The 25086-nt window shown below is 36.3% G+C and overlaps 2 protein-coding genes across 4 annotated transcripts; both read right to left on the minus strand.

The window, feature by feature from the left end:
* Positions 1–673: 673 nt before the first annotated feature.
* On the minus strand, positions 674–16832 carry LOC121774934 (callose synthase 2-like). 3 transcript variants are annotated; one of them, XM_042171848.1, is made up of 43 exons: positions 16813–16832; positions 15839–16069; positions 14986–15086; positions 14047–14165; positions 13875–13968; positions 13574–13684; positions 13364–13480; positions 13022–13111; positions 12840–12931; positions 12496–12622; positions 11693–11830; positions 11525–11601; positions 11368–11461; positions 10301–10423; positions 10089–10206; positions 9479–9816; positions 9302–9354; positions 9162–9222; positions 8850–8931; positions 8714–8763; positions 8539–8625; positions 7845–7976; positions 7651–7745; positions 7484–7568; positions 7194–7354; positions 6725–6848; positions 6545–6642; positions 6330–6459; positions 5999–6150; positions 5287–5396; positions 5063–5188; positions 4875–4943; positions 4604–4793; positions 4369–4522; positions 3839–3958; positions 3643–3758; positions 3462–3545; positions 3137–3249; positions 2823–3052; positions 1936–2733; positions 1796–1846; positions 1374–1559; positions 674–1180 (listed from the first exon to the last, which is right to left on the minus strand). In XM_042171848.1, the coding sequence occupies exons 2-43, from the start codon at positions 16020–16022 to the stop codon at positions 932–934; spliced, it is 5829 nt and encodes a 1942-aa protein (XP_042027782.1). In that variant the 5' UTR covers positions 16023–16069; positions 16813–16832; the 3' UTR covers positions 674–931. The 3 variants fall into 3 exon arrangements, with proteins under 3 accessions (XP_042027782.1, XP_042027781.1, XP_042027780.1); XM_042171847.1 differs by having other exon boundaries at positions 16710–16823; XM_042171846.1 differs by lacking the exon at positions 16813–16832 and adding an exon at positions 16576–16792.
* Positions 16833–18101: 1269 nt separating this feature from the next.
* LOC121773289 (malate dehydrogenase 1, mitochondrial-like) lies at positions 18102–21824 on the minus strand. Its single transcript, XM_042170112.1, has 7 exons — positions 21518–21824; positions 20891–21064; positions 20599–20767; positions 20441–20502; positions 20238–20359; positions 19581–19698; positions 18102–18896 (listed from the first exon to the last, which is right to left on the minus strand). The coding sequence occupies exons 1-7, from the start codon at positions 21764–21766 to the stop codon at positions 18432–18434; spliced, it is 1359 nt and encodes a 452-aa protein (XP_042026046.1). The 5' UTR covers positions 21767–21824; the 3' UTR covers positions 18102–18431.
* Positions 21825–25086: the final 3262 nt, after the last annotated feature.

Genomic DNA, 25086 nt, shown 5'->3' on the forward strand with positions numbered 1-25086 from the left:
GCGCTCCGCTTTCGCAATGAGATTGGTGAAATCCATTTGAGAGGGTTTGAGTGAGAGGGAGATGTAGATAAGTTGTATGAAAAAATATGAATGGGAGATGATTTGATGTGAAAAATGGATGATGAATGTGTGTATTTATAGATGATTTTGGGAATAAAAAATTAAAAAAATCAAAAAAATTCCAGAAAATGGTAAAAAACGGCCATATTTTTGGGAATCCGAAAATATATATTTTTAAAATTTTGGTATTATTTTTTATTTAAAAAAAAACAAAAAAATGAATTTCTAACGGAAATGCCGTTGGCCAATCAGAACGCGTCACGTTAGCTACTCGCTGGCACGGACGTGCTCTTAGCTAAGAGCAGCGCCGCGCCAACAGAAAGAGCACATCGGCTAGCAAGCGGTGCCATGCCGCTGGCACGGACGGACGGACGAGCCGCTACGGATGCTCTTAGTGCAATTTCAAATTTTCAGGTTTGGTTTTGATAGTTTGGATTTCGGTTTCTTCAATTTTGTTTGGATATATTTGTGGAATTTAGGTTTTACAGTTAAGATTGGTTTTTGTAGTTGAGATTTCTGGTTTTTATATTGGTTTTTCAGATAATTTTGTTTGGTTAGGTTTTTCAGTTCCATAGGCTAAAAACCAAATCGATAACGGAATGTTCACCCCTAGTTAGAGTAGCCAAAACACTAACATGTCTAACCATTTCACCCAAAATAGATTCACCAAAAACTAACATTTGAGTCTTAAGGATGCCAAAACCCTAATCATTGGACTTGGCTATACAAAACAGCAGCCAACAATTACTACATAGCACAATCTAAACTGCTATATGCACACTAGAGCAAGCGATCCTTTTCCACAGGTTGAAAGAGGGCAACTTCTCTTCTATTTACAGACTTCCATTCCAGACACCATGTCCAACTTCCTTTACTCTTTGTTGCTGGAGGAACGATCCTTCTTCGGCCCACCAAGAATACGCGATATCTGCAGACCTCTGCTGAAAGCTTGGTTGAACAGCATCCGAGTCTGGAACTCGGACACAAAGGGGAACCATGCCAAGAATGCAACCGGAGTGAATAATAGCAACCCAATTACCATTTCATAACCCCGCGCAAGCGTCCGCACTGAACCCCAGATTCCAAGCCTATCCACCAATGGTTTCGTAGCTTGTGCAATCTGTTTGGTTTATTTCAATTCATTCAAAATAAGGCAGAGAATAACAAATGCATAATAGAAAAAAAAGAAGAAACACACTCACACACATAATGATTTTTCTTTCCCCATCTCTTGTGAAAAAAGCAGGAATGGTTTGCTTTCTCAAACAAAAGTTAAATGAACTAATGAATAGAAGAAGGAAAATTCTCCTTACCAGAAGTAAACCCCATCCAGTTGGCATAAATGCAAGGATGCTAACTATAATGTCTTGGAAAGTCATGTGAGGAAGAGCGATTAGCGTGATTAGAACAGAAACAAATGAGAGAAAGATAAAGCCCTTGATCATCCGAAACACAAGCTGAAAATCAGCACTGAATCGCCGCCTGCCTAATGAAACAACCTGCGAAAGTTTCATCGCGATTAACAGCGACAAATGTCATGTATACTCTATTTTGTTAAAGAAACTCCAAAAGATATGGAAATTGTGTTTAAAAACTGAAAAGAAATAAGTGCGTCTTGATTTTTCTTTTTGATGTAATAAAATATATACCCGAAGAAAAATTTGTGAACAACTAGACTGAATGCAACAAAATACCCGAGAATTTTTCAAGTTAAAACTACAGAGTATACTCATACCTTTACAATTAGGAGGACTGCGAAGATGACCAGCCAAGAAAGACCGTATATCTGCACAAAAAGGGCAACACTGACATCTGTTACAATTGTTACATTTTAAGTAGAAAACCTTGCAATTCACTTTGAGAAGCATGTCATACCAGAATGCTCTTGTGTGTCTTGGTGAAGCTCAGATGATAAATAAGTGCATACTGATAAATGAAGAAACGTATCGACAGAAATATCTCAAATATTGTACCACGTGTTCCAGAGTGCAAGAGATGCTCTTGCTCTTTCTCCCACCAAGATTCCCAACTTTTTTCAGGAGGCACACCAATACCTCCACGATTATTCATCCATTTAATCCAATCCGCCCAGTCATCGACTATTTTTTGCCATTCAAAACCAGAAGGATTGAAGAGAAATGGAGCAAAGAGCCATGTGCCCACCAAAATCCATACAGACACAGTAATCAACACGTATGCAGCCACACCCCTGTATGCTCGTCCAAATATGTGATAAACAAGCAGTAAAATCATTAGTTCAATTCCCTTGACAAAGTGGCTCCGCGAATACAATCTGTAGTTTTCAGCAAACTTTGCATGGAACACGACAAATCCTCGACCAGTGGCCATATATCGTGCACCTCCATGAAGCAAAGTCCTACCATAGTAATGAGTCTTTGTTCCTAGAGAAAATGTGAAAAATACAGGAGCAAGTTGCAGTTGCATCAGAATAAAATCAGTCAATGCATGACGGAAACCCTGCTCAAGCCCTATCTCCATCATCATAGGCAAAGCCATTAAGAGCCCAATTTGCACAAAGGACTGTGAAGCAAGAGCAACTTGAAGAGGTTTGTTGTCTCGTATTGCTGGATGGTTACTTAACTCCTGTTCAAGCCCACTTAAAACGAGATAAAGACGCCCGTATAGAAACACATAGACCGTGAGCACCGTCAGCTGCCAAAACAAAAAAATGGTTCAGAACTTTAGATGCAACAATACAAAGGCTGTATTATTGAAAATTTTGTGTAAGGCGTGAAGAATACCAAAGTGCTAAAATAGAAGCCAACTGTGGTGAAATAGCACGACAGCATGCGAAAGAAGTCAAAGCGATGTCCTAGCCTGTAAATATCACGGCTCACAGTCTGTTCCCCATTTCCACAAGCTATCTTTGCTTCAAAAAGTGAGATTTGATTGAGGCCAACATCTCTTCCTTTACCCACTTGCATGTATTCATGATGAGTAACATTGCCTCCACGAAGTGTGGAATTGAAACCTTCAAGAGTAAAGAGACGTATAAGAATGTTGAAACCAAAGTTCTCTAGGACTAAATACAAAGGGCTATTTCAAAAATATGTGCCTGCAAATATATCCTCGCTTAAGTTGATGATCTTAGAAGCTTTGCTGACACCCCCTCTTGTCAGGTGAAACAATCTATCAAATACATCCGGGTGGCCGTAATGGAAACGAACCCTGAAATATCAGATGACGTTATGTAAGAAACTGCACAAGCATGCAAGTCTTTAGGATGGTAAGAGAAATGGGAGGACATAGGCTTAGATATGGAAAAGTACTCCCAGTCACAGCTCTGAATTGCTTTTTTTGCCAAATAAAGTACTAGTAAGCAATTAATATGTTCGAACAAGGAAAATTTTATATATGAAAAAACTATTTCAAGGACATACTTCAGTGGATCGGCCAACAATCGCTGGCCAATAGTCACAAAACTGTTCTCTTGATTTGACATGAACCAGGCAAGTGAAGATACACTGCACAAATTGGAAAATGAAAGTCAAGAGTCTGATAAATATCAAAATTGGAATATAAATTACAATAATGCTCCTTCAAGTCCTCAATGCACCATACCTGCCAGTAAATATGTGTTCTCTAAGTCCGAGAATTGTTGGTTTCCTGACACCATGCGTTTTGAGGAACTCTTGCAATAGGTTTCTCATTTTGAAGGCTTCTTCCATGTAGTTATCCTGGAAATGAAATGTTTGATCACTGACATCATTCTAAGATTTTTGAAACTCCATTTTATCAGCTGTTGCTTTTACAATACCTGGTTCATGTCAATGGTTTGCAAGCCTTCACCACGGGTGAATATTATAGCATGGTTTTGATTCTCTGGTTTGCCTTCACCCAATATGGCATTTCCAGGAAGTTTTATCCTGTAAATAACCTGGTGAGGAAGCCTCAGTATTTGTCAGTATTATAGCATAGTTATACTATAAGAGTTGTAATGCGTGTTCAAGTGGCGGTGACAAATAATGGGATTTTGAGGGATTTTGTGTGCAGATGGTGCTATGGAATTAGATATTCAGTCCAAAAAAGAAGGGGCCAACAAACACCGAAAGCCCCAAGCTTCAAACCAAACCAAGGGTAGATATATATGATTCTAGTCAAGCACAAACCAGAGTAAACAGAGTAGCATTCCATTATTAATAATATGTTTGTAAGGTTGAAATATAAAGTAGAGTGCGGGGTCAAGTCCTAAAAAGGAAAGTGGCAGATTTTTTGTTGACACGAAAACATAGTAATTGTTGCGTACTATTCGTGGACGGAGGAAGTATCACAAGAAGGGACTTTTACCTGGTCCAACTTCTGATCTGGCTCCGATGAGTCAACAGACTTTGGCATAGCTTTTACGAGAGATGAATAGTACACTTTCTCAACCTTTTTACCGTGCTTATCTCCACCTGTTTCTTCAACCTCGTCGACATAAGCTACCCGGAGTGATGGATACCTGCTCATCGCATTGTAGAAAAGCTCTTATATATTGAACACATAATCAATTCAACAAGGAAAGAAAATTCATGGATCATACTTTGTCATGAGTTTTAAAATATCAGTTGCGCGGCGATCACCAGATCTTTTCTGAGTTCCATACTGTTGGCAGGACACTACGTACGTGAACTTCAAGTCTGCCACAGCTTGGCATTGTGTTAGTAACGAATTTTCATTTTTTACTTGTTCCTCCGAATTCAGTTCAGCAGCCTTGTACCCTTTCATCAAATCTGTAGCAAGTATTAACGGATATAGTTACTCTCTCTCTCTCTCTCTCAATTTTAAGGGAACTCTAGAAAATACATGAGCACCTTCCTCCTTTGCCATATCTAAGAAAGCCTGAAGCTCCAAAGCTTGCCGATAGTACATCATACCCCGCACTTAGTGAAGGACAAAATTTCATGAACAAATACATTAAAAAGTGGATGGACCTGAAGGAAGCACCTCAGCCCCTCCCTTGTCTCGAAAAGGGAAGGAATGAAAAGATAGAAGGAACTACCAGTTTTGGTCAATGTTTGGCCTCTATATGATGCCCATAAACGAAGCTCTTCCTCCAATTCTGGAGTTCCCTTGAGATCTTCTTCACTGCGGCATCCAACTCGTTCCAAAAAGTTTTCCCATTCATCTGCAGAATTTGAAGTATATATTAATACAAGGAAGTTCTTAAATTACACCAGAACATATGCATGACACTCTCAAGCATCCAGTGAAAAATGAACAAACCTGGGAAAATCTTTTGAAGATAAAAGAGTATTGACACACCATCTTCATTTGGCTGTTTCAGCAAATCAACAGAGAAGATAACCTCTTCGTCGTAATAAGGAGTTAAGATGCTGCACAATAAAAGTTGAAACACAAAAGCGTTACGCAATTGTAAAAAATTGAGTAAAAGAGGAAGTGCTCATCAGGAAGCTAAATTTAGAATATATCTGACTAATTTCCATTAGACATCCCTGAGAAATCATATTTACACAATAACTGCAGCTTCAAGAATGAGGAGGAAGCTTAGACGTTCTAAGCTTAAAATGTAATGAAATTTACTCAAGTGCCATATCCTTAAGAGAAGTATCAAAAGTTCAAAACTGAATCTGGAATCTACAGCAAGGGATGTTTTCCTCCAGAATGTTGATGTCAGCCATGAGTCAAAAATAGGAAGACAACAGAAATAACCAATTCTGGGGAAGTCATACAGATATCATCAAAGGATATGAATCTCTATGGTTGACATATACTGCAAATGATGTCAAATTGCAGGAAGAAGGGACAACCAATTACTTAAGGATCTAAGGATATAAATGTCTATGGTTGACATATACTGCAAATGATGTCAAATTGCAGGAAGAAGGGACAACCAATTACTTAAGGGGCATAAATTCAGTATACTTAAAAGTAAAGAATGTGGCTCATATGACAATTTATCGTCAGGAGAGCTTACGAAAAGGAGAGCATGTTCCGGACTTTGGGAGCGAGAGGCATGTCCATAAACAATGAGTTTGAGAAGAATGAAATGCGCCTCCTGGCTTCTATATTAGATGGAACATCCATAGCAGATTCCTTCACTGTGAGCAGGAGATGGAGCCGCCCAATCTGATGCATGAGCAGCTATTTCTGAGTACGTAGTAATAAGGTGATCTAACTGCTATATTTTATCTGTTTATGGACACATTTCATCTTGCTACTATGATCTTTACCTCATGTGTTTAGTAAATTTTAGCAGCAATGCTAAACCAAATATCAATAAGAAAAGGTCCCTTCGGTATACTTACCTTCTCTTTCCATGCCTCTGTTTCTTTTGTTATTGGAAAATTAACACTCCCAAAGTACTGACGTTGTTGATCAAGTGGGGTCATCCCCTGATCCATCCCATAGGAATTACCATGGCTAGAATCTAGCATACTATAAGAGACAAATGATGAGGTGGGAAAATAATCAGGCAAATTTCATCCATTTTTAACAAGTTTTAGTCTGTTAGCAATCATACCTAGGAACAGAATCTTCCATTATGTCTCTTGTTACAACCTCGAGCATATTAAGCAAGACAATAACCAGTTGATCTCTGTCCTCCTTTATATTTTTACTCTGCAGGGTAAGGCAGTTCTTTCTCAGATTCTCAACATCATTTCATTGAAATTGTAGTTTCAATAAATCATACAAACTTTACCAAAATTTCTATCAGCTCCACAAATTGTTTATAGAGGTTCGGAAGTGCACTCATGTTAAGTTCCTTCAAGAGATTACCCTGTTCTATGTGATAATCAACTTTGGTAAATATCTCATCTATAACCCTGAAGACATCAAACAAGGGAAATTATTGGACACTTAATCTTTATAGATAGAACATTTTTAATACTCCCTCCGTCCACGAAAAATAGGGCACATTTGCCATTTTTAGTTGTCCACGAAAAATAGGGCACATTCAAAAAATGAAAGTTTTCATCAACTTCTCTCTTACTTTTTTCCCTCTCTCTTACTAATAATATGGACCCCACATTCCACTAACACTACTTCTCTCTTCCTTTTTTCCCTTCTCTCTTACTTTACCAATTCAATATTAAAACCCGTGTCATTCACAAAGTGTCCTATTTTTCGTGGACGGAGGGAGTAGGTTGGATGGTAAAAAGTAAACTTACACTTTCTCATGTTCTCCGAGTACCAACAAGTTGATGATGTTTTTACAAGAAGCATAACATTCACGAATAGCACATCGCATGTATGGGTCAGTGTTCAATCTCTTATTTAGCTCCTTATCTCTCCCGTTGCTATCTTTTGCCATATCAAGAGCTATAGGAAGCTATACAGAAAATAGTGTATGATAACTTCTCTTTGCTACGAAATAATATTGGGTGGAAACCCAAAAGAATAAAGAAAGTGAGTAAAAGCAAAGAGAAAAATGCATTTAAAAGACTGCTAACCACCCAACCTTGCTAGCAAGTAAAAAAGGAGGCCACTGAATAAGGTCCAACTCACGGTCAGCACGATATGGAACGAGTAGTAGATTCATTTCCCTGTCAAGTAAGGAAATTAATTATAATTTTTATTCTGAGCTGAGAGATATTTCACGTAAGGGAGTGATCAGTTACTGATTACTTGTTATTTATTAGATCCTCCTCCCTAAAACTTTCAATTATTTTGTTCCACATCTGAGAGAACTTTATTGCCTCCTTATCCGTATTAGAATGGATCTGCAAAGGCCAGTAAATCCTAGTTGGAACTGTAGATCTCATCATCAAAGAAAAGCACGAAGGGAAGACTACAACTGTAAACCCTATCACAGTTCAAACCTCAGGGAATTTGCGTGAGAATGTGGCTCTTAGTCCCTTTGGCTTTTCATCTTTTTCTACCGGAATCAAGCAAGCATTAAAAGCACCAGGCAGCGACTCAAAGCGAGACCTAAGCATTCCCAATGTTCGAATCTGATAGAGAAGAAATAGAAAAGAAAGCTAAAATGGCATTTTTTGGAATAACCGCAGCATTACACATAGAGATGGTTATATCTCAAAGAAAGTTCAAAAACTTCACTACATAATTGCATGTAAGGAATATAAGAGAAGCTAGATTAGTATATCGGAAAGTGGCTGAAGAACTCATAACTAACTGGTTGTGTTAGAGATCCCGCTACTCACTAGGACAGCCAAATTCGATAGAAAAAAAAAAAATTTCTAGGACATGAAACAGCCAAGAAAATTTCAATTTCAGTAGTCAAACCAAAATTTCATTTTTGATATGTACTTCCTACAAATATGGTTTACTGAGTTATTCCAGGATGAGTGTGGGACTGTACAACCAACAACTTATAAGAGGAGAAAGATACATGTATAATCAGCACACAGTGGTTGATCACTGCAGTTTATGAGACTGATGTGGTTGAATAACTAACAGCTACAGAACTCAATGATAATGAAGAAAACAAGAAACACAGAACCACAGAAGACGCTAATCTAATGCATGATCATGAAAAAGATAATCTTAGCCCACCTCTCCAAGACGACGAAATGCCCCATATATACCTCCAAATATGGTGGAAAAGATAGCATACCAAATCTGAGTGTCCATAAAGTATACCTGAAATTAATAGTGAGTTAGAGATTGTCGATAAAGGAGCACAAGAACATGCATAAAACAACAATTACAGGGGTGCAGATGGACCTACAATAATAATGGGAGCCCATAGAGCAATCACGACCCCAATGTTCTTTTTTGCTGCAAAACAAGGGAGCTATTAACTTATCTTTGAATTACAGCACATTATTTTCTTTCAGAATTACATATGAAGCCAGTATAGCTACCTTGAGGGAAGAACTCATGCCACTGATATTTGCCTATATGAATCTCCATGATTTCTTTAGTTGGACGTACGAGAGGCTTTATCTGCAAACAAGAAAACAATCAACTTGACAATTTTTGAAACACCAGTTTCACGGTCCAGCGGTCTGCGATTCATCATGATAGGACCCTTCTAGATAATGTAAATCAAGATTTTAATGACAATAAGTATGGACAAAGTTATGTTTGGGTTTAGCACAAACAAGTATATCATGTTTCGTTTGCTTGACATTTATGTTTACTAGAGCTTGATACCAAACATAACAGAAAAACACCTCTACGTAAAAGCTAAATGCCAACTTTGCTGCCAAAAGGAGAACCCAGTAGATAGTGTACCTAGGAGACAGAAAATCACAAATATATTAATGAATTATGTTGAAAATTAATTCAGTCTGACAATGGAAGCAACACATACTTGGCAACAGAAAATGTGCTCTCTTGCATGCCCCTTCCAACATAGAGCCGAGGCTACAAAAATTAAAATGAAAACTAAATATATGACATCGATTACACCAATGAACGAACCTTTAATTTAACAGATAGAAACAACAATCCAGTTACAGGATTATCTTATATCAGAACAAAATTATACCTGTGACCACCACATCATGAGCCTTACAACTCTGTAATCTGATCTTTCAAGATTCCTTCGGATCAAAGGAAATAAAAATAACAAAGCAGAGAGCATATTTGGAGATAAGTAGATGAAAACCGCAATCATGAACAAAGAAGGGGAACCCGAACCATCTCCGCCAAACCATCCCTTAATGGTTTGTCCAAATCCGGAAGGATTTTTCCAACTGTATGCATATGTCACAGGTAATACAATCACCCATGCTGCTGCAGAAACAAACTTCAGTACATATCTTAGCTTTACATGCAGTGACATACTCATCCTTGCTTTCCAGCTCATAATGATATCAAGAACCGCTGCATAACAGAATTGCAATTAGATTAGGTGGCTGTAAGTATCTAGCAGCAGGGAGATCATCACATATAAAACAAGACTGTACAGTATATTCGTCCAATAATGCAATATGTTATCTTGATGACCATAAAAATAATTGATATATTAAGAGCTCACAGGAGGGGATGTACATAATAGAAAGGAAAATGATCAGATATTCCAAAAAAGAGTGTTGGCTTCTTTCACAATTAACAAAAGTTCAAAGCCAAGAGGGATAATTAGCATCAGAACTTACCTTGTGCAAGTTTCAGAATTGCTGCTGTGATGAAAATGCTTAATACTTTCTTGAACACATCAGTTTCAAATACAGCACTTATATCACCAGATCCATTCCAGGCAATTATGATCATTGCCTTCAGTTGAAATACATTCAAAGGAAGACCAATGAGATTACAGGCAGGTAACTATAAGATGGTAGAATGTAAATACACAAGCATTCAAAATTACCTGTAGGCATAAAATAAAGAAGCTCCACATCCTATCGTGACTCCTAAATAAGTGCCAAAACGAACGTATTTCAACAAAGTTGATTTTTCCTATCCATCGATCTGCTTTAACGGATTCTCTATCCTGAGTTTGTTGCAGATTACAATACAAACACACATAAATCATGAAGCGAACTCAAACATACTAAGAATGTTTATGAATATTAGCATGCTGAAACATATCCAGCAGCAAGATCAACAATTAGATGTATCCTGGTAATTGGGCATGATATTATTAGCATAATTGGATGTATCCTGGTACTTGGACATTAATAAATTTGATTACATCCAACTACGAAGTCCTGAAATAATTTATAGTGGGGAAGGGGTGGATTGAAAAAAATGAAATACCAAAATATCTTCAATAATGACCAAAAACATAACATGATATTCAACATAATTTTTATGAGGCGAGACTTTAACTATATCTTTCTTATTAATTACTCCCTCCATTCCTTGTTAATTGAGTCACTTTTTTTTGCACTCATTTTGGAAAAATGATAATAAATAGTTCAAGCGGAGAAAAAGTAAAATAAGAGAGAGAATAATATAGAGAAGAGTCTTATCTACATTATTCACTCTCTTATTTTACTTTCTCTCCACTTAAACTATTCAATATTATCATTTTTCCAAAACGAGTGCAAAAAGAAGTGACTCAATTAAAAAGGAACGGGTGGAGTATTACGACTTAATCCTATTGCCAAGGTAGAACATAACAATTATGTGCTGCCATAGAAGATGTAGACTTTGGATTTTGATCAAACACAATTTATAAATTAAACTTGCAGAGTTTGTAATGTTCATCTTAAGCAAGAGTGAGAACCATATATCAGATGCAAGAAATACATTTCATCTTAAGAGGATGTAGGCTTACACAAACATGACCTCAACAAAAGGCATGTCTCCGTGTGTTATCTACTAATTTATGGAAGTACTTAACAGAGCCAATATTTCAACGATGTAGTGTCAAAGGAAACAAAAGTTAAATTTGTGATTCAGTACATTATGTAACGAAGAAGTAGTGTCTACCTCGCTTCTGTCTGCATTGATATTGTCTATGGGAAGGCAGAAGAAATCAGCATCAGCACGCATTGGCCAACCTAGTCTGAAACAATTAACTGACCTACAATTCGATAACAAGATAAGTAAATGACGTGAAATAGCTAAGAAAGTATAAAGTTTCTACCAGAAGTATTCGTTCAAATCATCATAATTTCGCCATTGAGAATGCTTAGATCTTCCTCCTCTAATACGCAAAGCTTCCTAAGAGGCATGATTGGATAATTAGATCACCAGTGTCAATTATTGGAGAAAGGACCATCGATAAATCAAGAACCTATTCTAGGAGCAGCACCTTGGCAATCACGTTGTAAATGGGAGTTACAACTTTCTTCAGAAAGGCCTCTTCATCACCACCATGGGCAGGTTTAATATTCTCACCAGTCGTTGGACTAACACTTCCAGCAAGCAAGCCATACAGTTCAAAAGCCATCTATAGAAAATGTGGGAGCAAATGAAGTTAAATAGCATTCGGTAAGCAAAGAAAACGTAAACTTGCTGATGGTGGGTAAATTGTAGAAAACACATCCAACTTAAGACTTGACATACTACAGTAGTGCACATTCCAATAGATCATCAGTAACATTTTTCATCTCAATCAAGATTCTAGAGCTAAAACAGCATGTTAATTTTTAAAAAAAGAGTTTAGTAACAATATTACGGACTTCAGCAGGCCATTGAACTCTATTGTGGATATGTATAACAGTTTAACTGTTTAAACCTCGTTAGTGGCGCTAACTCACTATAATGGCTAGCGATTACATTTTAATTATTGACTCCAGTTTTCAAATCTCACATATTCATTTACTTGTTCAGGAAAATGAAACATGGTTTGATTAACAAGTTTTGGCATCATTTTTTTTTGTTAAGGCCTCCCTTGCCCACCCTCCCTTCTGTAGTTACTGCTGATTTTCAGTACATCTCCCTCCCTCCTCATTTCCTTCCAAGGTTATCCCTAGTTTAAAGAAAAGGGACACTGCATCCATCTAATTATTACAAAAGCACCCACGCTAGTAAAATATAAAAGGGCATAAACATACTAAAATAGGACCGTTAAACATGTCTTTAGGTAAAAATCAGAATTGCATATACACATACATGATGATATATGTAGCATAGACATTCAGGCATGAATCGCAAGTTTGCAGCTTCTCCCCAAATAAGAAGATATAGACCCATATATAGTAACTTCCGTTGCTGAACTTCTTGCTGGATAGTTGGCAACCTATTGGGAGAAAATATTAGGAGAAATTGTGATAGTTTAAGATAATTCATGTGCGATTAATCAATAAGGGTTATGTAAGAGGAGGGAAATTGAGAAGTAATAAACTCAATATCCAAATCCTTCCCTTCTGCGAATATGCATGGAGAATAGTGAAGGTGCTAGCCGAAGTAAGTTGACATTTAAAAGCTCAATAAACTAACTGAAAACATATACTCACCAGAGGCTACTCTTGCGACAGAGATACTTGCACCACTTCCTGTAGTTTTTGAAAAGCTTCCTCATAACTTCTGTAAGTGCCCTATCATCCAACTAAAGGGAAACAACATAGAAATATCTCCAGAACATTCAGAACTGCTGCCACATAAAAAGAGTAAGCAAAATAAGTAGAAAACAAAATACCTTGGGCTGGTGATCAGGTTTGGGTTGCCTGATATGTACATTAGCAAGCAATAGAATCAGATGTTCCCTCTGGTTCGCCACACTATGCTTCTGCACTCAAACAAGTACAGCAACATCATAAGAAAAGAATGACACATTTTCATGTGACCTGGGAATTAGATGTCATTTCTTTTTAGTGCAGGCTTATGTATTAAGGTATATGCATAGGTCATATTTTACTAACATGGATTTTGATAATGCAATCATGATGCATTTGTAATTTGCTTGGTATATCTTCATATTGCATTTGATAAATTTTATTATATGCATCTACATCAAAAATACAGAAGAGCATACTAGCACCTGAAAACCAAACATAGCCTGAAGCCAATCTAAAATGTCTTCATCAGCTTTTCTGTTGTATCCCTTTGGCCATGGAAGACCTCTTGTATTACGAAGTGCAGTAACAGAAGCTTGAATCTGCCAAAAAGAAAGTGTCATGATAATTTGATAAGTGTGCATATTCTAAAGTTACAAATAAATATATATAATAAAGAGGGGAATATAATTGACCTCTGGGTATCTCATGATTGCTTGATGTGAACTTTCTGGGTCAAGAGGAAGGATATTGTAAGGCACATATATTTGGGTCTTTTCTTTGACCACAGTGTGCTTTTCCAAGATCTGAATAAATATGAACAGATAATCAGATCACTACAATAAATACTTGAATATTCCTAATCCAATATAACTACAATTGACATAAGAATGATACATCTTTAGCATAACAATGACATAAGAAACAAACCCAAATTTACTTGAACTGACTCGTAGTACTGCTCAAGAGCTACAGAAAAGAGTCAAAAAGCATTACCTCGTCATCCACTTCTATAGCTTCTGTGAGATTTACTGCCTTCAAGACTTCAAACAGCACCGCAGCTGTTTGGTATGCTTTTGTAAGTCGAGCACTGTATGAAAGATTAAATAGTAAATAAACAGATAGATTTGGATAAGAGAATAAAAATAATGATTGAAGTGTAATCTACCGGTCTGCTTTATCAGCTTTTTGCAAAGCCTCAATATACTTCCTGTAGTAAAGCTGATAAAAATTCTTCATCTCCCGTGCATCACTTCCTTTTCTTGCTGTTAATGTTGTCTCATTTTCCTTCAACAAAATGTATAATATCAGAATTTTATTTGAATGACCTATTCTGCATTGGAGGAATTTTCTTGCAGAGACATAGTTAGAGTAATCTGAGGAAGTTTCAAGGTATATGGCAATATGTTTATAGAGTTAAATTGTAAATATAACACCACAAGCAATCATGATATTTTGTCGCAAACATGATCTTCTGTTTCACGAGCAACTAAAGCTTTCTGTCATTGCAAGCCTAGTCATTCCAAACTATTCTTGAAGCAATATACAAACTCTCAAAAGTGACTATCATCTTCAAGATTATATTTATATCTAGCTAATATTAGAGCTCACATGCTTCACCCATATAATATAACACACTTTTCAGTTGATGCTCAACAATAGGCTTTTTTATCTGCAGGGAGCTCATAATTTTATGAAACTTTCACCTATTTTGTGTACATTTCTAAACTGCAAGCCATGAACTTCTATATCAGTGACTATATATAAATGGTACAAGATCAATATTATTGCTTGATGACTCGTACACAAAAACAGGTCCTCATATAATAACTCGGGTAGAAAAATACACATATTACAAAAAACAAGAATTATTAATTGTATAGAAAATCTAATATAGTAAAAGAAAGAATTCTAAAAAGCGCCCCAAATTATGAAATGAGACAAATAAACACCACGAGGATAAAAATTATCGCGGCAAGCACTTAGCAACAAAGTACTAAACTATGTTCCACAAAGTCAAACGACTGGAAAGCATTCATATCCTGAGTTATTAATGCCTAGCTTTCGTTTTATCGGACTTCTTAAGGAAAAATAGATTACTACTTACTCGTTCAAGGCGTTGAAGAAGAGCAGTTTTGAACTGACGAACTCCACGACCGCTTGATGTTGGATCTAGACGGTGGGCTTTTTCAAACGCATAAAAACGGCCTGAACCGGAATTGACATAAAAAATCACGAGAATAGAAGAGAGAGAGAGAGAGCATTTAAGTTCAGTGCAAAATCATAATGAAAATATGATTCTCTTGTGAGAACAGGGAAATCCCATAATGAAGTTTTGCAAACTTAATCTTCTCAGAACGTGGTGCAAAACGAAGAATGAAGCTAAAAATCCCAAATATATTCTAAAACAAAACAGCAAATCCGAACTTCATCAGATGAGTCAATTTAATTTCAGTTATAGCATGCCGTGGTAGGGTTGCAACAGAGAACTGAAAAGGAAGGTGGGTTCATGAAATCTAGCCTGGTCTTAGTCGAATATTTGGAAAGGAGATGGCATTATGGTATTAGGCACTCTATAATTGCTATAGAAACTCCTTTTCCTAGAATATTTAAGTCAAAATTAGGAGATGCTTACAAGTTGCAACAAAACTAAATACACATATGAATGAAGACATAAAGATCATCAAAACTAAGCACACATGAATATCATTCTTGTATCACCAGAGTGTAAATGAAACTAGACTGTTGTAGCACCAGAGTTGAGAAAGAATTTATATACAGTTCTTTGAAAAAACCATCATCAGAAACTCACAAGAGTAATGGTTTCATGACATATCACACTCAGATGGCTCAATAGCAAGAAACGTTAGCAGAAAACCCAAGCAGACACTTTACTGAAAGAGGAAAAAAACAATAATAACCAAAATTCATATCCCCAAAAAAATTGCAATAAGACTTACACAGGTAAGCAACACGAGGATTGATGGGCTCAACCTCATTGGCAACACGAAGAATTGGCGCGATCTCAACCAGAGATGAGGGCACCACCTCACTGTCCATTGACTCCCCCAGATTACCTGCAGTCTGAGTCCGCAGAATCCGCCTCTGCGGTGGCCCATCAGCCCCCCTTCTTTGATAAGCCATTTTACCCTTAAACGTTTACAGCAGGACAAGAACTCAGTTCAATGGCCCTGTCCAAATTATAACGAAGTCTGTTAAACCGAAGGTTTAAGGGAACACCATACTTTATTCAGTTTCAGTACTTAAATCCCCAGTCATGAGAAATACTAATTATCTGCAGCTTTGCATAATTAAGATGGATCTTAAAGAATCCCTTGTTTGGCTCAACTTGAAACAGAGGATGCATGAAAACAAACAATAGAGAGCCAAAAACCAAAAGCATCAAGAAACTCCATCAGTTTCTTGGATGCCTAAAACCCATGTTACTACTTCTCATCAATATGAAACAGAACTCGATTACAATCATCCATACGTTTCTAGCTGCCAAAAGAGGAAAACAAGGATACTAACTAAAAAATCATGCTTCCCCTCTTAACAATCGGATCCCATAAATCATTCCGGTCAAGTAATTCTTTCTTCATAGTAATCTCAATCACTTGATCATGCAAAAAAAAATGATCATGCAAAAAAAAATCATCATGCAATTTCAATAAAGAAAAAGCAGAACTTTACTAACCAAGACCATAGTCTTCTGTGATATTCTTCCGAATGAAAACACACATAAGCGAAATTAAAAGGGCGAAACACCTAAAATCAAACAGTAGCAAGCCCAGTGTATCTTCTGGAAAAGTAAAGCCAAGCTAAATTTACCATGAAAACAATAACGAGAGCGTGATTCTTGAAAGTAAGGTCAAGTTTATTGAAACGAGAATTCTTTTTCTATGGATGTCTAGAGAGAGTAAAGGGTGTCTACCTGAGTTTACCTACAGGTCTACAGTAGTACTTTACTACATGCTCCACTCACTCATTATTAATAATTATGAACGGCATTAATTTTAATGAAAATTCTATGAAGGAGTATCAAAAAAATAGAGACAATAATGCAATTGAAGTAGTCTTAGTGAATATAAACTTATAAAAAATATAAGATTATTTATTTGTATGAAGTATGAACGACGGAGAATAGAAAAACAAGATCATGGATTATAGATTCAACATAATTTAACATAGTTTTTAAAAATTTTCACATTCACTCTCATTAACAACAATCAAAGCATCATGATTGAATTAATTAACCATCTAGTGTATTTTGATTTTTCAACTAAACTAATCTAACTATCTAAGTGTCTTGCGTAAAATTTTCATCTGTTGAAATGAATAATGCATTTTTACAAGACGTTAAAATTATTACGGATAGGATCAGGTTGATTTTCATTTTCAATAATGAGAGTGAGTGGAATACTTTATGCAAATGATTGATTGTGATAAGATAAATAATAGCGTCGAGCAACTTTATTAGCTCCTTTGCACAACAAAGTCGGGGCCTTGGTGAAATGTGTACCTTTGCGGATATAACATTACATAGTTAGATGGTAACGTATGATTATTTGATTAAATTATTTCAAAATTGTTCAACTATAATCCAAGTTTAAAATTATATAAGTAAATCTTGGGTCATCGGTCTTCCTATAAAGCAATTATCAAAAGACAGTTTTGGATAAAATGAAATACTACATCTAAATCATGTTATGTTATGTGTATTAGGCTTTGAATAGTGAACGATAAAGGAAAAGGTGCACCGTCCACGCCTAGGTCCCATCTTTTAATTTGGTAGAAGAGGTTCCCACTAATTTGATAAGTTGTTTAGTTACATCAATGTGAATTAATAATGTACTTTCGTTGAGATCAAATGTTGGAATAGTTTTAACAACTCTTTGCTCTGGCTATTGGCTAACGTGATGATGTAAAATCAGAATTTGATGTCAAGATTTAATATGTGATGAAAAAAAATTACTACTAACTCAATTAGGTGAATCAGTGTGGTTATGCCTATTAATTGATTGATTGTTTGTTGACAAAAGACAAATCATACGACCTCTTTAATTGTATAATAAGGTGCATTGTCAGTAATGACGTTTTTAATTAAATTATACAGCTAGGCAGTTTGTTATTAACCAAAAATAGTCAGTGATTTTGAGTGGGTGACGAAGGAAGCTCGTGTTATTGGTGCAGGATACATGTTTCAATAGCAATGACTAGATCTGCCGAATAAATAAATAAAATTGAAGATTCATTTTCAGTTGTGCATATTCTCCTTCCAGTTACAATCTTCACATTCATCAAAAGAAAATGGAAAGGTACTAACGAAAATGAGCATGCACCATTCATTTCCTATATCTGCTGATAATTGTTTATGTAACATGTAGAGAAACTGAGCAGGATTCTAACTGTTGCTAGTTGATACTATGAACAACATCCTGCTTTTATCAAACCCGACTTAAAAACAGCAATGCCCAGCGGATTTATTAGCATTAACGCCAAAAAACTCTCCTGCAAATCAAATGCAGAACAAACAGCAGTTTGTCCGACTGTTTAGGGGCGAAACATCTGATACAAATCATGAAGCCCGTATACTAAATGGTAGACTGTGGCTATGGCAGTAACCTGGAGGGCGATTGGCCCGAGCTTTGACGAATAATACATGGCTTGGTAGACGCTCTCATTGGCCAAACACATTGGTCCCACTTTCAGAGTAAGGAACGCATAAGATAAAGGGACAGCGGTTAGGATGATAGCACTTACTCTGTTAGTGATGGAGACTGTAGAGCTCGTCTGAGGCTTATAGATGGGAAGATGGGGGGATAATGGTCGGAAGGTAGGCTTTATAGGTTCATAGACACTGTTGATTTTGGGATTTTTGGAATTGGCATGCCATTTGACTCCTTTCTCAATTGAGCTTTTCAACTCGGTCTTGAGAGCTTCCAATCCTTGTTTCTCATAATCAGACAGAGGACCGAATCCCAATACTTCCTCAACACCATTCTTCCCTAGTTTCACCTGTTAATGTGAAGACATAGACTGCCGTTACACCATCACTCAAATGACATGAATAGAGCTAAAGCATGAAGATATATATATATTGGATGTCTATCAATAAACATTAAGAATTTATTGTATATGGCTTCTATCAAGTTTATTTCCCTTTTCTTGTTGATCCTAAAATTGACAGCCTACTAATACGATCAAAGCTGTGAAGACAGAGACTACCGTTACACCATCACTCAAATGGCATGAATAGAGAGCTAAAGCATGAAGATATATATATTGGATGTCTATCAATAAACATTATGAATTTATTGCATATGGCTTCTATCAAGTTTATTTCCCTTTTCTTGTTGATACTAAAACGACAGCCTACTAACATGATCAAAGCTGCGAAGACAGAGACTACCGTTACACCATCACTCAAATGGCATGAATAGAGCTAAAGCATGAAGATATATACTGGATGTCTATCAAAAAACATTATAAATTTATTGCATATGGCTTCTATCAAGTTTATTTCCCATTTTTTGTTGATCCTAAAATGACAGCCTACTAATATGATAAAAGCAGTGATGATGATTCAATTTCAATCTTATCATCAACAATCATTTACATCTCATGAAATTGGATTACAAGCCAACAGTGCACATGCAGAGAGAAGAGTCGAAATCATATTTGTAAAAAGTTATGTCTCACCTTGGAGGCGAAGAAAGGTAGCTCAGTCACAGTGGACTGCACGAATGCACATTCCACAACATTTGGGACCCCATTAAGACCTTTCAAGCAAGCGTCAGCAAATAAGGCCCCCGCATATCTGCATTGTTAACACTGTAGTCAGACACTTCATACAATTTCTTACCATCATAAGCAGAGGCGGACCCAGGATTTTTAAACTGGGGGGACCAAGTCATATAATACAAAAAAAATGAAAATAGAAAGAAAACAGCATAAGGAAAATCAAAATTTTAAAAAAATACACATTCAGGAATCGAACCCAAGCCATGAAAAAATCAAATGATTCTAACATTGTATATGATTCCTACATTTTCCAACATAGGCAACCAATCGAACCCTCAAGATTCGTAATGTATATACTTAATCTTGAAATAGTTGGGGTTCCAGTGCCCCCCCATCCATACATGTACGTCCACCTCTGATCACAAGGTCGAGTTGCAAATTATAAATCCAAACTAAGAAGGCCCACACAAGGCAAGAATATCTTAGTAATAGCTACTAAAGAAACACTACTGACATCATTCTTCAAATAGTCATGCAGATATTGGGTTTGAAGAACTTTGTAACAGTCAAACAGCTGATAGTACAAGCAAATTATTCTCAGTCTCTATCACTCACGCCATTGAAAGTGTAGCTGATCCCTTCCCAGCCTTGGCTTCAACAACTTCAGTCCCACCATCTTGTGTTCTCTTAGTAAGAGCAGTAATTTCATCAGCTGACAGATTTGCTGAAGGTGTGGCCTATACAAAAACAGTGAGTTTTAGTAATAAACTACAATTGCAAGAATGAAATGGGAAAATAGATTTTTGAAAGTGCAGTACTTGTGAAAACAAGGGGAGAATAGTAATTCCAGCATGTCCACCAATAACAGGTACGTCGACATCTGCCAATAGGGTGTGTTTTTAGACATTGGACAAATATAAATACAGATCAAATTACTAAGAAGAAGCATTTTACAGGACAAGAAATATAATGATACCAGCAACATTGACATTGGCCTTGCCAGCATAGAATGTTCTGGCTCTAACAACATCAAGAGTTGTTACACCAAGGAGTCTCCTCTCATCATATACTCCCTTGGACTTGAAGACTTCGGCAGCAATTGGTACAGTCGAATTCACGGGATTGCTGATCATATTGACCAGAGCCTGAAGTTTGAAAAAGAACACACAAGTTATTTTACAATCAAATACCCGATAATAGCATAGGACTCGCAAAACCACAATAACATATTAACAAATGACTATGCAAAGAGAGATAGGACATGTTACATTGGGGCAATATTTGGCAATTGCCTCAGAAAGAGATTTGACAATGCCAGCATTGATCTCGAAGAGGTCATCACGGGTCATGCCAGGCTTTCTTGGTACACCAGCTGGAATGATGACCAAATCTGAACCCTCCAAAGCTGCCCCTAGCTGATCCTCACCCGCATATCCTTTCACCTTTACATAAAAAAAAAGCAATGACAGAAGATATGATCAACAAATCAACTAATGCAGTAAAAAAGGAAAAACAAAGGTCAGAAATGAAGAACGCAAGATATCTATAATTCATACTATTATGTAAGAAATCCTCCTCATTCGATGATAATTGGAAAATGAACATTAACAAAAATAAAAATTTAACACATAATTTTAAATTTTAAGTTCTACAGATGATACTAAAAAAAATCAACTATCATCTTATTAAGGAAAAATTAGAAGTAAACATTCTACATAAAAAGAGCATAACCTAATTCAGTAGCTACTACGATTGAGATTTAAATTTAGCTGCAAATCAACAGACCAAACAACACAGAATCGACTATATATCTAAAATCCCCAAAAGAGAATTGCTTCAAAACCTAAACAAAGTGAACGCGAACAATTAAACGAAGAGAAATCGAAGAGCAGAACCTCGGATCTGGTATTGACGTGGCTAACATCAGCGGCTACACCAGGCGTTCCGGCGATATCATAGAGCGAGAGGTGTGAAACCATAGGATTCAGCTTCATTAAAAGAGATAGCGGCTGTCCGATCCCTCCGGCGGCGCCCAAAATCGCTACCTTCCGCTGCTGCCCCGGCGGCGAAGCGAATGCACGGATCGACATGTACGACGCTGCCGCGCTCCTCCGCAGAGCCGATCTCAACAAGGGGGCCGTCATTGTTAATTTTCGAATTGACAATCCGTTCTGTTATGATAGGGGTGTAAATGTTTTGGTAGATATAAAACCTGAGTATATTATGGGTCTCATTCTATTATTTTAATTATTTTACTGTATCATAATAAAATCATTTCATTTATAGTATTCATTTAATCCACTTTCTTTCATGAAGAACGGAGTAGTAATTACTGGAGGAACGAGTGTTTAGGAAAATGGGATTTCTTTATACATATTGCCACAAAATACAGAGATATGGAGTGAGTCAACAGTGACGAGACAAAATATCGTTTCAAAATTTATGTTTCAATAATGACTTTGGCTTTGAGAGAGAGAGAGAGATTATAAAAATATAGTATTTGGGTGGTAAGTTTTTGTGCTAAAAATAAATATTGTGTGATGCTATGTCCTAATCCTAAATATACCCAGTTATAATAAGATAAAATTCTGATTGATAAAATATAACGTGAAGTATGGATCCATAAAACAGATTCCTTTTGTAAGAACTACGTGCAAAAATGCATTAATTCGGGATTAATCATAAAATGCTACACTTTCGTCTTTCAATCAATAGATGGAGAATTCGAATCACCATAGAAGTAGATGGGAAACCAATGTTTTAAAAATCGGACCGACAAACGAACCGGAGTCATTACTGGTTCAACCGATTTACTGGTCGAACCATTGGTTGAACGGGAATACTATTTATTTATTTATTTAGTAATAAATAATAAAATTGAATTAAATGTTTTATCAATAAATATTATAATATTATACATTTAATAGTAGTATTATTATAGAAAACAAGTCTTTGTAATTAAGTTTAAATACAATAATAATAATAATAATAATAAATAAAATTCTACAACTATCTTAAATAAGAGGATAGAAAATATAACAGAAATACTAAACATTATAACAATAAAAAATAATGAAATGAAATTATAAAATGAAGTGACGACTAAGCAACTCTCAATTAATAAAACTATTTTTTGATATATTAAAATATGGAAAATAATAAACAAATACTTCGAAAAATTATATAGCTCCCCTACCTAACGCAGACCTACCCCTAAAATCTGAACCCCTATTCTGAAATACACCACCCACTCTTTTGCACACATTTCAATTAAAGTGACTTCTCAAATCTCAATCACCATTTTCCTTCAAATTCTCTCTTAACCTCATTCTTCTACATGTATGCCAAACTCTCACGCTCTCTCTTCTTCTAGCATGACAACCACTACAAATCTGAAGATCTGTGTAGCCGTGACGCAGCGATGGAGGAGAATGAGAAGGCTGCGGCGTCGTGAAGCTGAAAGGGGGCGGAAGATCTGGAGGGTGAACATAAAAGATTTTTGAAAAAGTATTTTAAAAATCTAGAACCGGATTCCGGTCAAACTGGTTTAACCGGCCGATTTCATTGGTTCGTTGCGGTTCAACCTATCAACGATTTTTAGAGGTGAATTGGATCGGATAACCTGCCGGTTCGCGGTTGAACCGGCCGGTCCGGTCCGATTTTTAAAACACTGTGGGAAACTATGACTGATCTTCTCTAAAAGAAATATTCTATTTATTTATGATTAAGTCTCACAAATTTACTTTTACATCCATTCACAATTATGTTTACTTTTTATTACTTTTACTAATGTCACATTGAACTAACTTATCTCACCCAAATTTTATAATAAAACTAATATATCTTTCGTTACATAATAAGAGTCTTATTTTGTCATTTTGATACGTCCTATAATAAGAGTCTTATTTCACTTTTATCATAAATGGTAAGTAGGCTTCATATTCCATCAACTTATTCGACTCACATTTTATTATAGTATATGTGAGACTCATATTCCATTAGCTTATTCAATCCGTTCTTCTTCACATTTCTTAAAACTCGTGTCATAACCAAATATGATTCTTATTGTTTGACGGTGGGAGTATATAAAATAGGACTCACACTACCCTAATTTTTCTATCAATTTTTTTATTACATTTCTTAAAACTCGAGTTAAGTCAACTTATATATGATAAGAGAAATTACTAGATTTGAAGGAAAATCCATCGGACTCCCTGTTGATCATGTTGTGGCCTTCTATCTCGAAGCTCAGAGCGGCACTGGAAAGTTGCAGTTGAATTTTCCTTTCCTTTGGATCATGATTGATTGAAAAAAAAACTTAATATACTCCCTTCGTTATTTGTTAGTTGAAGCACTTCTTTTCGGCACGAGGATTAAGAATAGTTTGTTAAGTGGAGGGTGAATAAAGTAAGATAGAATAAAATAATAGAGAGAGTTACTTTTTGCCAAAAATAAAAATGAATCAATTATCTTAGAATTTTCCAAAATAAAAAAATGACTCAATTAACATGTAGCAATTAAATAGCTAAAAATAATTGTAGTGTATCAAATTTGGTGTTACTTCGAAAGTAACTGCTTCGGCCACTCAAATTTTCAATATTCCTTTTTATTTCTCATCATGCAAATGACATCTTCTTTTGAAAATCATAGCTATTCTTAGCATGATAGTGGGAAATATCATTCATATTACTTAGAGCGAACTATCTCAAAAGTCTCTAACTTTTCCGCTTGTGACACCGCAGGTCCCTAACAAAAAAAAATATCGCCAGACGACCCTGACCTTAAACATAATCACATATCTTATTTTTTCTGACAAAAATGCCCTTAAGCCCTAAAAGGGCATTCTGGTCATCTCAGTAAGAATGCCGACAGCATGCTGCACAACATCTATTGTTCACACGTGTTCCTGACACAAGTGATGGTAGGGGATTTGACATATTTTTGCAGCATCCTTTCGTATTCTTCACCCCTACCTATTCCGATGCACATATACACTCCGTTTGAAACTTTACAAAATTTCAAACAATTCACAACTTCATTCCACACTTCACTCCTGCACCCCACCTAAACACTCTCTCTCTATAAACCCTCCCTCGTTGAAGTCTCTAGCATGAATGGCGCCAAAACGGAAGCGAGCTGGGTCCTCAGGCGCATCCTCCTCGCGGAATTCGTCTCGACGTAAAAAAGATCCCGCACCACCACCACCACCGCCACCGCGACTATATAGACATGTACCGAAGGTCATCGATGTTGATAAAGAAACCTGGGATGTCCGAGATCCTGAACTAGATTTTTTCTATATTTGAACAAAAGAACTTTAGAAAAATAAAATAAAATTTGATGAAAGATTGATATGAAAATATATACTATCTACAACCAGAAAATCAGTCGAGAACAAGATCACAGTATGTTAATGGTGGATGGATTTCTAGTTATTTTCACTGTGATTCGAAGTTACTTCCTT

This window comes from Salvia splendens, chromosome 17, assembly GCF_004379255.2.
Source record: "Salvia splendens isolate huo1 chromosome 17, SspV2, whole genome shotgun sequence".
Taxonomy (NCBI): domain Eukaryota; kingdom Viridiplantae; phylum Streptophyta; class Magnoliopsida; order Lamiales; family Lamiaceae; genus Salvia; species Salvia splendens.